Here is a 13,612-nt window from a genome sequence, read left to right on the forward strand (position 1 = left end):
GCCAAGGCCTTTATGTAAAATTATGTAAAAGGACATGCACTGGGCGACTTGAAACACAGTCATTAAAAGTTGTTATTTCTGGAACGTGCTAAAGTAGCTAACTCGCCACCTGTTGTGAGTGTGCCTAGTTTGCAATTAGCAGTTCCGGAGCTTATTGGTGCTGTTACAGTCTTGCACCTATCATGCTAACAAAACTGCTTATAAAGTCAATGGCTTACGGTATAATTGGAACGATAAGTTACAACTAATGTCTGTTTATTTTTTACTTTACCCGACACTTTTCTTCGGCTCCGCATCACTCTTCGGATGCAAAAAAAGTTAGGAAATATTTATGGGGCTAAGATAAAAGGCAAACAAGTCCAAGTCTAAAATCGGAGAGGTGATATTTTTATTTCTTGGGTAAAGGCAACAATGCGATGAGACTTTCCCCGTTCGTCCTTGTACGCCATACTGCTGCTTGGCAGGTTCCTGCCGGTACACAGGAAGGCACCTGGATGGGTTATATCACTGACAGGAAAGGCCGTGGGGGTCAGAGCTGCCATAGAGTGAACCTCCCCATTAACTTCTGCTGCCTGTCAGCTTCCGTTTGTGTGTCACTCCCCGCCATCTGACATGGGATGCTTCCTCTCGGACACTTGACCGCAGCAGCTGTCGACCTGACTGCATCTGACACCGGGGCAGAACTTCCTTCATATCAGGAGAAAATGCATGAGAGATGTGCAGAGCAAGAGTCTATATAAGGGTTCAGCAGGCGGGAGGAGAGGTGGATTGCGGTGCAGCCTCTCACGCACACGCACACAGACACACACTCGTGCAGCGTGAACACGCAGCGGCGGCGGCGGCAGTGACAGCGGGGGCTGGGAGTCTGCCGGAGAATGAAAGGACGAGGAGGTGTGTAGGAGCCGGGAGCCGTGGAGCTGGGCAAGGGGAGCGGGGCGTGCAGGAATGAAGCCCCCGTTCCGGCCGACTCATCCATGCGGAGCGGCGGGGAGCAGCGGGGAGCCGGCACTCTTCCTTGGCTGCGCTGAAGAGGCAATGCAGTAAGTGGGCTGTGGGGCGATGCAGCAGTAGGCTCGCTGCTCACCTTGGAGACTCTCACTTTCTCCTCAGCGCAATGTGAGGGCAGGCAGGTAAAGCAGTTTTTTTTAAACACCTTGGCAAACTCATACGCTTACTTTTCCAAAAATTTTCAGTGGTGTGTAGATCTTGCATGTAGGTCCTGAGAGGACACTGTCCAGCAGGTGCTGTTAGTTACTTTGAATGTGTTGGGTGTGAGGGACACTGCCGTATCCGCAACTGAGATTTATCGCAGGGGAAAAAGGTTGGGTGTCCTTCACATTACTGAGCCTTTGTGGGATGAAAGCCTTCTGCTCAATTTGCATTAGATCTTAGGCTCGCCGTGGTCTCTTGTTTGTCTGCGCCAAGCTACGACTGGGTGAATTCATTTCGTTCATGCAGCACCTCTTGATTTATCATGAAAGGGATGTGTTTTCCATCTGAGCGTAAAAAAAGTTGATAGAAATGTGCTGAAAGGTGCTAAAGAGGAACATTTTGCTCAGAATGTACAGGCAGACCAGTTCTGTTTGGCTTTGAACCGCATGCCCCTCCGAACTTTACGTCTTCCAAGACGCACGTTAAATTCTTCTTTTTGTCATACCTGCTACTTAGGTTATACATTCTTGCTACAAAAGAAAAGAGTTGTAAATATTCGTGAAATTTTAAATATAATAGTTACTCTTTCTTCTAATTCAGTGTAAAAGTCTATCTAAGAAACATTTTTTTGAGTGATGTAGGCATTCAGCAGGAAAAAATTGGCTGCAGGGGCATATTCTAAGCATATTTTAGTATTGATTGCGATGTTGTTATGTGTGAAGTAACAGTTAAAATAATACAAAAATGTCTGCAAAAAATTTTTAGGAAAAAATGCCTTTTTTCCCTCTTAACACCTTTAATTCATTTTGATGGCTCAAGATGTCAAATTCACACACACACATTTTCTGAACCGCTCATCCCATACGGGGTCGCGGGGAACCGGAGCCTACCCAGCAACTCAGGGCAAAGGGCCGGGGGACACACCCAGAACAGGATGCCAGTCTGCCGCAAGGCACCTCAAGTGGGACTCGAACCCCATACCCACCAGAGAGGAGGACCTGGTCCAACCCAATGTGCCACCGTGCCTCCATGTTGAATTCAGAATATTCTAATAGCAAAATATAGCAGCATAATATGAAGCAGATCCTTAATAGCTTGAGTTCACATTTTATATTGTTTTCTTTGTGATTTCTGCCAACACTGCCTAGTGAGACAATATACAGTATTGAAATGGCGACCCATGGAGAAAATAGATTTTTTTAACAGTTTGTAATTCCTTGGTTAGGCATCAGCATCCAGCATTTTGAAGGTAAGCTGCACTGATTCCACATCAGTAGTGAGTTTGGAGAGCCGTTGCAGAGCTCTGAGTTTGCCCTTAAGTCCTCTGTGGGTGCAGAATATAGAGGGAACACAACAATACTACTGTGATCCAAGCTGCAGAATGCAGTAAGTTTTTAATGGCCATTTCTTTGATTTAAAATCATTAATTATCTGTTTACGTTCAATTTTTCCCATTTGGAAACAGATAATCTCATACTAGATAGCCTAGAGCTAGAAACCGGCTTTGGCTCCCTTTCCTTCTCCTTCTCTCTTTCTGGCCCAAACCAAGTAAAGTGATTTATTCATAGCCATTCATTACAGAAATTATATATTTGTTTCTATCTGGCATGGCAGAGACCATAAATTATAGAATATGCTTTGATAAATTGAGGTTTTCAAAAACAAGTGTATTGCAGCAACCAAGAATTTATTGATGAATATTCATATATTTACATTTTTGAAATTGCATGTGTGCAGACATGCATTAATCCAGGGTTTAGGTATGAGAGATGGAAAATGTGAGCAAGTGGTCTCAACCTGAGCAGGCTTCAGTTCCACAACTGCTTCTTTACCAGCAAATATAACTGCTAGTATCTATCCTGGCCCGGCTGCAGAGCTCTATAAACAGTCAAACCCAGTGTTTAACACCATGCTCAGAAACACCAACACGCCTGATGAGTGGAAAAGGACGGCTCGGACGGTCTCCTTTTCCCACCTCTGAGTGAAAAATCTGGCACTGCTATCTGGGAGCGAGGGAGTGTGTCAGCACCGAGACAGAGAGAGATACAGTACAAGTCTGTTGGCACCCCCAAGACAGATCTGGATGAAGATCAATTGGCTACTTAGGAATGGTTATTACTATCAATACTGGCACAAAAGCTCCTTAATCGCACTTAAATAGAGCAGCATTTTAAAGCAAATGTGACAGAGGGAAGCCCCATGATATAGTTGCCACACTGGATCACATTTATTTTTTTTCAACATAAAATTACATACTTGTCATGTAGGACATAAGATTTCCAACAAAGGATTTTATTAAGGCTCTTTTTTTTAGCTTGTAAAGATTTGCAGATTATCACACTCTCGTCCATGTAACACCTGTGATAATGTATAGGAGACAGTCAAATGATGATTCCAGATGAATTTTGACACAGAGCAGTAAGCTGATTTCTATATCATGACATTTGTAAGTGACTGGTCAGCTAAGGTGGGTTCCGCCCTTTTTCGCTGACCTGGGTTCAGATCTCTCCTTGTCGTCCAAGTTTGAGAGGTAGGCTTCTCCATATAACCACACAGCAAGCCCATGTACACTGCACACATCCCAAAGGTTGCAAAAACATTCTGCTCTTCTACTCTTCATAGACTCACGAAGGTTGCGTTGCGTAAACTCGGGCAGATTTCGTTGTATTCTTTGTGTCGCTGATACTGATTTCATGCCAAGCTCTTTAGTTTATATCTCCCCATGAAGAGTCCCAACCTGGTGTGAAAAGGTCTGTATGAAACCATTCTCCTGGACCTCAGTTAGAAGCGGCGGTTTGCTGTTCAAACTATCTCCAGACAGTATGCTTTATAAATGAAGAGGAGCACCTTCCTCGGGGGGAGGATCTGTCATTTTGCTCCATCTCAAACATTTCATACTGTAGGTCAGCAGGAGCACTTTGCTGTCCCGTCACGTACAGATGAGCTGCTTTACTTCTGACAACCGTTTGCAGAAGCAGAACATCCCTGTCAGTGTTGAGAGTGGGGCTTGGGAAGCTTTAATGATGGCACAAGGTGTTTCTGGGACACTTTCTCTACGGTTCCATTCCTCCTATCACAGATAGCCTACTTCAGAAAGGCCCAGTCCAGTGGGATATCTGGATAAAGGTTGGAGATGGACCCAACTGTGGGTGTTTGACATTCTTCTGTCTTAGCTGTGTAATGACAGTGAGAACCCCAGCTAGCCCAACGTAACACGCCACCAGTGAACCAAGTGGCCTGGGGGGCCTTGGACAAGTCATTTTATTGGCAGATTGGGGAATGGATTTATGGGGTTGTTTTCTCACTCTTTAAAAAACACAGCAGGTCAGCATCATGCTTTAATACATTTACTCCTCCCGTGGGCCAACTTGTCCTGTAAAACAATGATTGACTCCCTCAAGTATTACTAGGTGGCGGTGGATAACCTTTGTCCCACTGAAGCACTGCAACTTTTCATTAACACCAACACCAAATTAGTCCGTTAGCATTTTACCAAGTTATACACCAGAATGTTTCAGCAAAACCTTGCTCAAAATGGGAAAAAAAAAAAACACATTTCCCCTTGCAAGTTTGTCTCCTTAACCACCTCTGTAGAAATTCATGGTCCTAAATGTTTTTCAGAAATGAACAAATCATAACACAGCTGAACCTCAAACAAATCTGTGCAACTGAAGGCCTGAGTTTGCTGCCTAGAGCACCATCATCTCCCATATGGGCTCCATTGTTGTTTGACTGACTCTGTTAGCAGATGCATCACATGGAGCAGATGTTCTTCATTCCACTCCGTAACAGCAGATGGGCCACAGTAAGGGAAATGATTAGCCAAAACTCTTACCACATTGCTAACGAATAGGGAATGACCATCAAAAGGATTTGTAACCTAGTAACAGTCCCCCAGTCCAAGGTTCCACTTGGACATTAACCCTGAATCCAGGCCCTCGATAGCCATTGTTACAAACCACACTGTGAGAACCAGCTCAGTGCATATCTCGGGACACAGATGCATAGACTTTACGCTGTTTGGACATTTAATCACCATAGTCGATTACGGAAACACTTCATTCGTCACGCGATATCGTGATTCAGATGAGAAAGGGGGAAGTCATCTGTCTCCAGTGACAGGGCTGTGCTTGCTCTGGTGGGGATGGTTAAAGCATCTGTCACGTGAGAACCACCTCGGTGCACTTACAGCTATAGCGTGTAAGAAAAGCACCAAAAGATTCATTGTTCGCGCAGAGCAGGCGGGAGGTGAGAGTTCGGTTACCTACACTTTAGGTCCATTCACTACATGAACTAGAATGCCCTGTAACACAGCTGTGAAACTTTGCTGCTTACACAACATGTTTTGTGCCTCATAATTCTGCTTGTGCCTATAGTGCTGCTTGTTCCGTGCGGCTGGCACGCAGTAATGTTTTGCAGACGTGTCTGTAGCGTAAGAATGGTTTTTGGTTTTCGTTCAGAGTTCTGGAAATGGTCAGCAGTTTTCGTACGGATGCATTGTTTTGAAGAAATTTTGGCAAATAAATATGAGTGAGCATTTTGATTGACCAGTACTTCAGTTTCACACATAAACTGAAACTGCTTGTCCTAAGCAGGGTCACGGCGAGCCAGAGCCTAACCCGGCAACACAGGGCGCAGTGCTGGCAGGGGAGGGGAGACACACCCAGGACGGGACGCCAGTCCGTCACAAGGCACCCCAAGCAGGACTCGAACCCCAGACCCACCAGAGGGCAGGACCCAGCCAAGTCCACTGTGCTACCGCACCCCCTGCTTCCATTTCCAGGGAATTTCTTTTCTCCAATTTTATTTTCTTAGAGACTGAGAGCACATTTAAAATTTCCTTCTGCAACAAAAGGGCCTTCACACTAATGCTCACTATCTGATGTGTTCCACTTCACAACTCTTAATAACCTGCAGTATAGGTAATGTGGAAAAATATCTGGCCAAATTGTACACTTCAGTGCTTTGGTTACTGACAGCTTGTGAATTACTTAGGTTTTTGGTTTTGAAGAATAATACATTTTGTAATAATAATATGGTCATTGGCATCTATGCTGCATCCAATTACGTTTTGTGCAATGCAAAGACTATTAAAGACTATTAAGCAATCATAGGCTATTAAATAACCTTTGCATGTTTAAAGGGAATTATTTTGGAGTCTTGGTTGACAGTTAGCTGTATTTCTTAATTAAATTGCTAATGGCATTGTCAAGGTTACAGCTGCAAGGGTCCTTGAAAAGCAATAATTACTGTTCAGATGGTCCCAATAGCACATACAGAAAGATCAGTCTGCAAGAAGAAATTGCTTATTAGTGTAAATCAAATAGGGCCATTTGAGAAACGCTGACACATGTACGGTGCAATTCTTCCTTAATCCCTCAGATGATATATCAAAGGGGACTCTATGCATTTAAGTTCACATGAGACTCAGGGAATTAAGCATTCCAGCCAGGTATTAAAGATGCTTGTCGCCATGTCCTTCAGGGTAGAAGGTTTTTAGGGAGTTTAAAGAGCGTTCTGAGTGGGCGGACTACCGTGCATTGCCGAAAAAATCACAATCCATTTCTTTGTATCTACCCTTTTCGGTGCTGCGTGTTGCTAAACGATGGCTGTAAAGCATTTTGAAGATCAAATTTTCATCATTAGCTAAAGCAGATGGTTTATTCATGTACCAGAGTAACCAATTAAAACAGCTAAATGTCTACATACTCCAGAAAATTCAATCAGTGCCATCCTAGGAATCTAAATGCTGAACTCTAGGCCATATTAAGATCTTCAGCGTTATTTTCTTCTATTTATCTTTACCGCTTCCTGGCAATATTTGAAGAGTTCACCCCAAACTTTGTAGAGCCTTGTAATTAGAAGTTCTAGAATGCTTTTTTGCTTTACTCTCCGTAATAAACCTTTTCAATCAGTGGCCCTACTCACGGGAAGGATGTGAATAATTTTTAAAGGCACCTCTTCATCATTCTGCCCGAAGAAATTAATAGAGGCATCAATCAGGAGATGCTGAGTCCAAGTGGATATAGCAGGATGAGAAATGCAAGGTGCTTGACTTGGAGACAGTCAGGAGAGGAAATGGTGTGACTTTTGAGAGGCGGGGTCTAGGAGCTGCAGAAAAGCAGTTCAGCGAGTTCAGTCGACACAGTAAGTTGAATAAGGTGCTTCACTGCTCGCCTGGAACTAAGACTTGCAGGGCTGCAGCTGAATAGGCTCCTTGTAGACAGCCACCTACTGCAAATACTGCAGAGCGCTCTTAAGGGGCCAGGCATGGCCTGTTCAGAAAACGTAGATGCAAATTCTTCCTACTCTGTGATCTTAAAGTCTGAGAAATGGAGTGCATTTTGTGGCCATCTCCTACCCTTGTGAAATGCAGTGTAACCGATTAGGCCTTGCTGTATATAGAGTGAGACTGGAGCTTAGCGGAGCCAGCGATGATTAAAATGCACGTAGCAGGGGCATCTAAGAGATGGTATCAGACTTTCATTTGGCATCGCAATACATCATGGAGTGCCATTCCCAAACAGCCTGATGGCTGTTCTGCTCATTCAGCCTCAACAAGTTGTCAGGAACTCCTGGAGAGAAACTCCAGAATAATGCAATTAGCTAAAGAACCCATTTGGGCTGCTTAGCTTGCCCATTCATTCTCTGCAAATCAAAACAGTTTAATGAACCTGAAATGCGGCTTTATTGAATTACTTCTTTCCTCATTGTTCTGATTTCCATCCTGTTCAACAAGAATGGGGGCACAGTGTTCATTCCAGATGCCGTTTGGCCGTTTTTGCCAGCGCAGGCAGCTTTGTTAAAACATGGGCTGTTCTGCGTCGATCCTGGACTTTGTTCATTTTATTTTTTGCTGCGAAAAACTTGGGTGGCGCAGTGGGTTTGACCGGGTCCTGCTCCCTGGTGGGTCTGGGATTCGAGTCCTGCTTAGGGTGCCTTGTGATGGACTGGTGTCCCGTCCTGGGTGTGTCCCCTCCCCTTCCAGCCTTCCACCCTGTGTTGCTGGGTTAGACTCCAACTCCCCGTGACCCTGCATAGGACAAGTGGTTTCAGATGATAGGCGCATGCGTGCTGTGAAACACTGAGCTATCTCCAGGCTCTTTCTGTAAGGCTTTAATTCTGTTAGGATGAAAGGAGACAATCAGTCACCAATGCTGCTCTAGCAGGGTGTAATGTATAGTCTTCTGTGGTAAATTACTAGCTGACATTTCATTATTACTTATGCACCCTGGAGCAACATTGGCATATTGTATTACACCTGAACCCTTGAGATGGGCATGCTGCAACGTGTAGTTTTTTTTTTTTTTTTTTGTAATATTAACTGCTGAAAGTAGAAAAAAACACAAGGGTTAGATGAGAATGAGATGCAACAGAAAGAAATTGTGTACAACAAGATATTTTGCCAGTGAAAAACTCAGCAATGCCAAGTTGCTGCTGTGGTTGGAACTGCTGTTTTTATAGTCTCTGGTTTTCCAACCCAAAATTTTCAAGGATTATGCCTAGTGCCCCAAGCAGTCCTAATATAACCAAAACGCAGTGGTTAATGATTAGACTTGAAAGCTCTAAACGGGAACCCTAGCTCCAGCGATCGGGCAAACTCACCCGATTCCTTCCTACCAGACCTGGACCCTGCTGAACACAGCCTGACTGGAGATTAAAAAGTCGTGTCAACTGAGACAACCAGGCAGACAGCAACTGCAGTCCTTTTGACCACTCAGCTTTGCAGTCTGTAAGATTTAGCACATTAGACAACAATTTTCACTTCATTGTGCTCTTGAGTCAAATTCATTTTTATACAGGATTTTTGAGCTGCAGGCCTTGGACCTAAAGGTTGCAGGTTTGAATCCCACCTTGAGGTGTAGTAGCCTTGAGCGAGATACTAACCCTAAACTACTCTTGTAAAAATACTCAGCTTTATAAATGGATAAATAATTGTAGGGAACTTAACATTGTAAGTCGCTTTGAAGAAAAATGTCAGCTAAATCAATGAATATAATGCACGCATACAGAAAACATCTTTATTTAATGTTAAAGCACATGATTGCATCTTCATTTGGCCAAAGTATTTATCTGCAGCAGATTTTTCCAGTAAGAAGCCTTCATTCTGCAGCAGAGCAGACCAGCAGTGTACAGTACCGCAGGAGTAAAGCAAGTTCCCAACAGTCCTGAGCCTTATTTTAGCCTGCCCTTGTTTCCAGCGATACGCTGCCTTTAACCTGTAGTGGCTCTTGATCGATCCAAATCTGATTTGAAACACCAGGGCTGAACTCTGGTGACCTTTGTGTGAGATGCTGCGATGTTCTGTATGCACAGACAGGACCAGTGAGAGCCTGGGCTGCAGAATGAAGGTTCTGGTTGTTTGGTTTTGGATCTGATCCAGCACAATACAGGGGACAACATCCACCACAATGACTCTCCAGAAAAGGTCAAAAGAATTCTTAGTAGTCATGTGTCACAAACGCTGTATTGACAACCAGAACACCCCTATGGTATTCTGTTATATATGATATAAACATTTATACTGCTGTTTTCATAGCCAATTAAATTTTGCAAAGGTAGCTTTGATAATAGTTTGAGTAAACTTGTAAATTAGCAAGATTTGTGCAAGGTATAGATCAGAGGATTGCTATTGCACATCACACACACACACATTTTCAGAACCGCTGGTCCCATACGGGGTCACGGGGAACCGGAGCCTACCCGGCAACACAGGGCGTAAGGCCAGAGGGGGAGGGGACACTCCCAGGACGGGACGCCAGTCCGTCGCAAGGCACCCCAAGCGGGACTCGAACCCCAGACCCACTGGAGAGCAGGACCGCAGTCCAACCCACTGCGCCACCGCACCCCTCTTATTGCACATCATATACGGCGAATTTCTGTGTCTATCGATATTGGCACCATATTTATAGACGTAATTGCATACATTCATTTTCAGTTTTCTGGGTTAATTGTTCCATGAAATGATAAATAATAAGATTTACAATATAGTATTCTCTCCTCCGTGAACCGCCACCTTACCGTGGTGGAGGGGTTTGAGTCCCTGAATGAGTCCAGGAGCTATGTTGTCTGGGGCTATATGCCCCTGGTAGGGTCTCCCATGGCAGACAGGTCCTGGATGACAGACGAGACAAAGCGCGGTTCAAAAACCCCTTATGAAGGAAAAATCAAGGCTTTCGTTTACCCTGCCCGGTATGGGGTCACCGGGGTCCCACCCTGGAGCCAGGCCTGGGGGGGGGGGGCTCGCATGCGAGCGCCTGGTGGCCAGGTCTATGCCCACGGGGCCTGGCCGGGCTCAGCCCGAAGCCATGACGTGGAGCTGCTCTTCGGTGGGCTCACCACCTGCCGGAGAAACCGTAAGGGGCCGGTGCATTGTGATTTGGGCGGTGGTCGGGGCCGAGTGCCCGGCCGACCCAAACCTCAGGCGCCAACTCTGGTTTTTGGGACTTGGAATGTCACCTCACTGGCGGGGAAGGAGCCTGAGCTGGTGCGGGAAGTTGAGAGATACCGTCTAGATATAGTTGGGCTCACTTCCACTCACAGCTTGGGTTCTGGAACCACTCTCCTCGATCGAGGGTGGACTCTCCACTATTCTGGCGTTGCCCAAGGTGAGAGGCGGCGGGCTGGTGTGGGCTTATTAATAGCCCCCCAGTTCAGCCGCCATGTGTTGGAGTCTACCCCGGTGAATGAGAGGGTCGTCTCCCTACGCCTTCGGGTCAGGGAACGGTCTCTCACTGTCATTTGTGCTTATGCGCCTAGCGGCAGTGTAGAGTACCCGGCCTTTTTAGAGTCCCTGGGGGGCGTGCTGGAAAGCGCTCCCACTGGGGACTCTGTCGTTCTACTGGGGGACTTTAACGCCCACGTGGGCAGCGACAGTGATACCTGGAGGGGCGTGATTGGGAGGAACGGCTTCCCTGATCTGAACCCGAGCGGTGAGTTGTTACTGGATTTCTGTGCTAGTCGCGGTTTATCCATAACGAACACCATGTTCATGTATAAGGGTATCCATCAGTGCACTTGGCACCAGGACACCCTAGGTCGGAGGTCAATGATTGACTTTGTAGTCGTTTCTTCTGACCTTCGGCCATATGTCTTGGACACTCGGGTGAAGAGAGGGGCTGAGCTGTCAACTGATCACCACCTGGTGGTGAGTTGGATTCGATGGCGGGGGAAAAAGCTGGACAGACCTGGCAGGCCCAAACGCATAGTGAGGGTCTGTTGGGAACGTTTGGCGGAGGCCCCTGTCAGAGAGGTCTTCAACTCCCACCTCCGACAGAGCTTCAACCAGGTCCCGAGGGAGGTAGGGGACATTGAGTCTGAATGGACTATGTTCCGCGCCTCCATTGTCGGGGCGGCGGTTCGGAGCTGCGGCCATAAGGTCTCCGGCGCCTGTCGCGGCGGCAATCCCCGAACACGGTGGTGGACACCGGAAGTAAGGGATGCCGTCAAGCTGAAGAAGGAGTTCTATCGGGCCTGGCTGGCTCATGGGACTCCTGAAGCAGCTGACAGGTACCGACGGGCCAAACGGAGCGCGGCTCTGGCAGTCGCCGCGGCAAAAACTCGGGCTTGGGAGGAGTTCGGTGAGGCCATGGAGGAAGACTTTCGGTCGGCCTCAAAGAGATTCTGGCAAACCGTCCGGCGACTCAGAGGGGGGAAGCGGTGTTCCACGAACACTGTTTACAGTGGAAGTGGTGCGCTGCTGACCTCAGCTGAGGATGTTCTCGGGCGGTGGAAGGAGTACTTTGAGGATCTCCTCAATCCCTCCGACACGCCTTCCGTAGAGGAAGCTGAGGCTGGGGACTTGGAGGGGGACTCGTCCATTATGTAGAACAGTGGTGTGATTTGTCTCAGATTAGTACTAAATCTTATTTTACAATTTGTAGCAAAAGACATTTCTCTGTTCATATAGCTATTTTTACAAACTCTTCAGAAACGGAAACATGCTGCTATTAGATTAGAGTAAATGCTGGAAAAAGTTTAGAGAGAACCAAGGCGACACTGTTAGTAGCCGCACTTCCACAGGCGGGAGCTGCTGCTGTGTGGTTTCCTCCACACACAGCTTTAATTCCACACCTGCATCTCTCTGTCTCCCAGGTGAGACATCAGGATGGTAGCATCAGCAGGCCAGATCAATGAGGAGAGCCAGACGACGCGATGGAGGAGACAACACCCGACCCCGCCTTCGTCGACGTGGACCAGGGACTCACTCTGGCCTGCATCGCATTCCTCTGCCTTCTGCTGGTGGCCATGATCATTCGCTGTGCCAAAGTCATCATGGACCCCTACAGTGCCATCCCCACCTCCACCTGGGAGGAGCAGCACCTGGATGACTAGCAGGGACTAGCAGTGTGGGCAGAACATGGGGAAAAGAGGACGGGCTGCGGTGGGTTAACGGCCGACCCAATCCACAGGTGTCTGGGCAGGATGCAGAATCCAGCGAGGCAAAGCTGCCCCCTCAACACGAGTGTGACGGAAGCTGCCCTCGGGGCCTCTGTGCTGGGCAGGAAGGCTCTGGACACTTGCAACCAGGACCCAGAGCGGGCTAAAAACAGCTCAGTAGCAAATGCATGCCTGCAAACGGATTCAGGCCCGCAGCTACTGTTCATTTCTCACCGCAGCCACGGCCCTGAAGGGAGGTCATATTTCATCCAGCCCGAATTGACTCTCACACAAAAACACCTTCTCCTGCACTTGTTAGGGAATTAGGGATTTTTTTCTTTTTAACAGAAATCCCATTTATCTTGTCAGAGCACCTATGTTTTATATACCTTTCTTAATATAAGGACTAATAGGATGACTAGCTGTTTGTCCAGAAGCCCCGAGCTTTTGCCTGTTAACCAGCAGATTTAGTTGGTCGCTGTATGTGTACAAACACTGGTGCCCGCGTGTACTGTCAAGACCTGCTCGATGTATCAGTGGAACTGGATGCTGATGGGAGACAGTCAGCTCGGCCATAGAGCTAGAAAGGCCGCGTTTGCTTCCGTGAGGCGCGATCCTGGGAACGCCGGAGGAAAATCCAAACTTCGGGATGTAGGATGCTGTCGGCTACACGAGCTCGTGCAATAAAACTGATTTCAGTACATTTCTATACCGAGTTATGGCTCAAAGGTGCATTTCAGATCGCTTTCAGATTGCATACAGTATCCTGACCTGCATGCTGTCAAGTGCCTCTGCTAAAGCCACAAAGGCTGTATTGAACAGATCCCAACTGTAGCACACCGTAACAGATGAAACGGCAGACAATAACCTGTTTTTTTGGGGGGATGGGGGTGACATCAAGCAAATTTCGCTCGTCACAACTGTTACGTTTCATAAAAAAAAAAAAAAAAAACTTTCATTAAAAGCTGCATTTTAAGAATATCCCAGAATATTCTAGAATTTTTTTCTTCTCCGTGGAATTACTTTCCCAGAATGAATTAATTTTCGGCGGTGAAACGCATTGACTCTTAATGATCTAATA

At 46.6% G+C, this 13,612-nt stretch overlaps 1 protein-coding gene across 2 annotated transcripts; it reads left to right on the top strand.

Annotated features, from left to right (window-relative positions):
• The first annotated feature begins 812 nt into the window (after positions 1-812).
• On the top strand, positions 813-13,410 carry ctxnd1 (cortexin domain containing 1). 2 transcript variants are annotated; one of them, XM_029256527.1, is made up of 2 exons: positions 813-1,040; positions 12,247-13,410. In XM_029256527.1, the coding sequence occupies exon 2, from the start codon at positions 12,307-12,309 to the stop codon at positions 12,484-12,486; it is 180 nt and encodes a 59-aa protein (XP_029112360.1). In that variant the 5' UTR covers positions 813-1,040; positions 12,247-12,306; the 3' UTR covers positions 12,487-13,410. The 2 variants fall into 2 exon arrangements, with proteins under 2 accessions (XP_029112360.1, XP_029112361.1); XM_029256528.1 differs by lacking the exon at positions 813-1,040 and adding an exon at positions 1,058-1,130.
• The last annotated feature ends 202 nt before the right edge of the window (positions 13,411-13,612 follow it).

The sequence above is a fragment of the Scleropages formosus genome, chromosome 11 (assembly GCF_900964775.1).
Source record: "Scleropages formosus chromosome 11, fSclFor1.1, whole genome shotgun sequence".
NCBI classification, from domain to species: domain Eukaryota; kingdom Metazoa; phylum Chordata; class Actinopteri; order Osteoglossiformes; family Osteoglossidae; genus Scleropages; species Scleropages formosus.

What these genes read in the sequence shown, in the direction of transcription:
- ctxnd1 (XM_029256527.1), top strand. Translation starts at nt 12,307, where the DNA reads ATGGAGGAGACAACACCCGACCCCGCCTTCGTCGACGTGGACCAGGGA.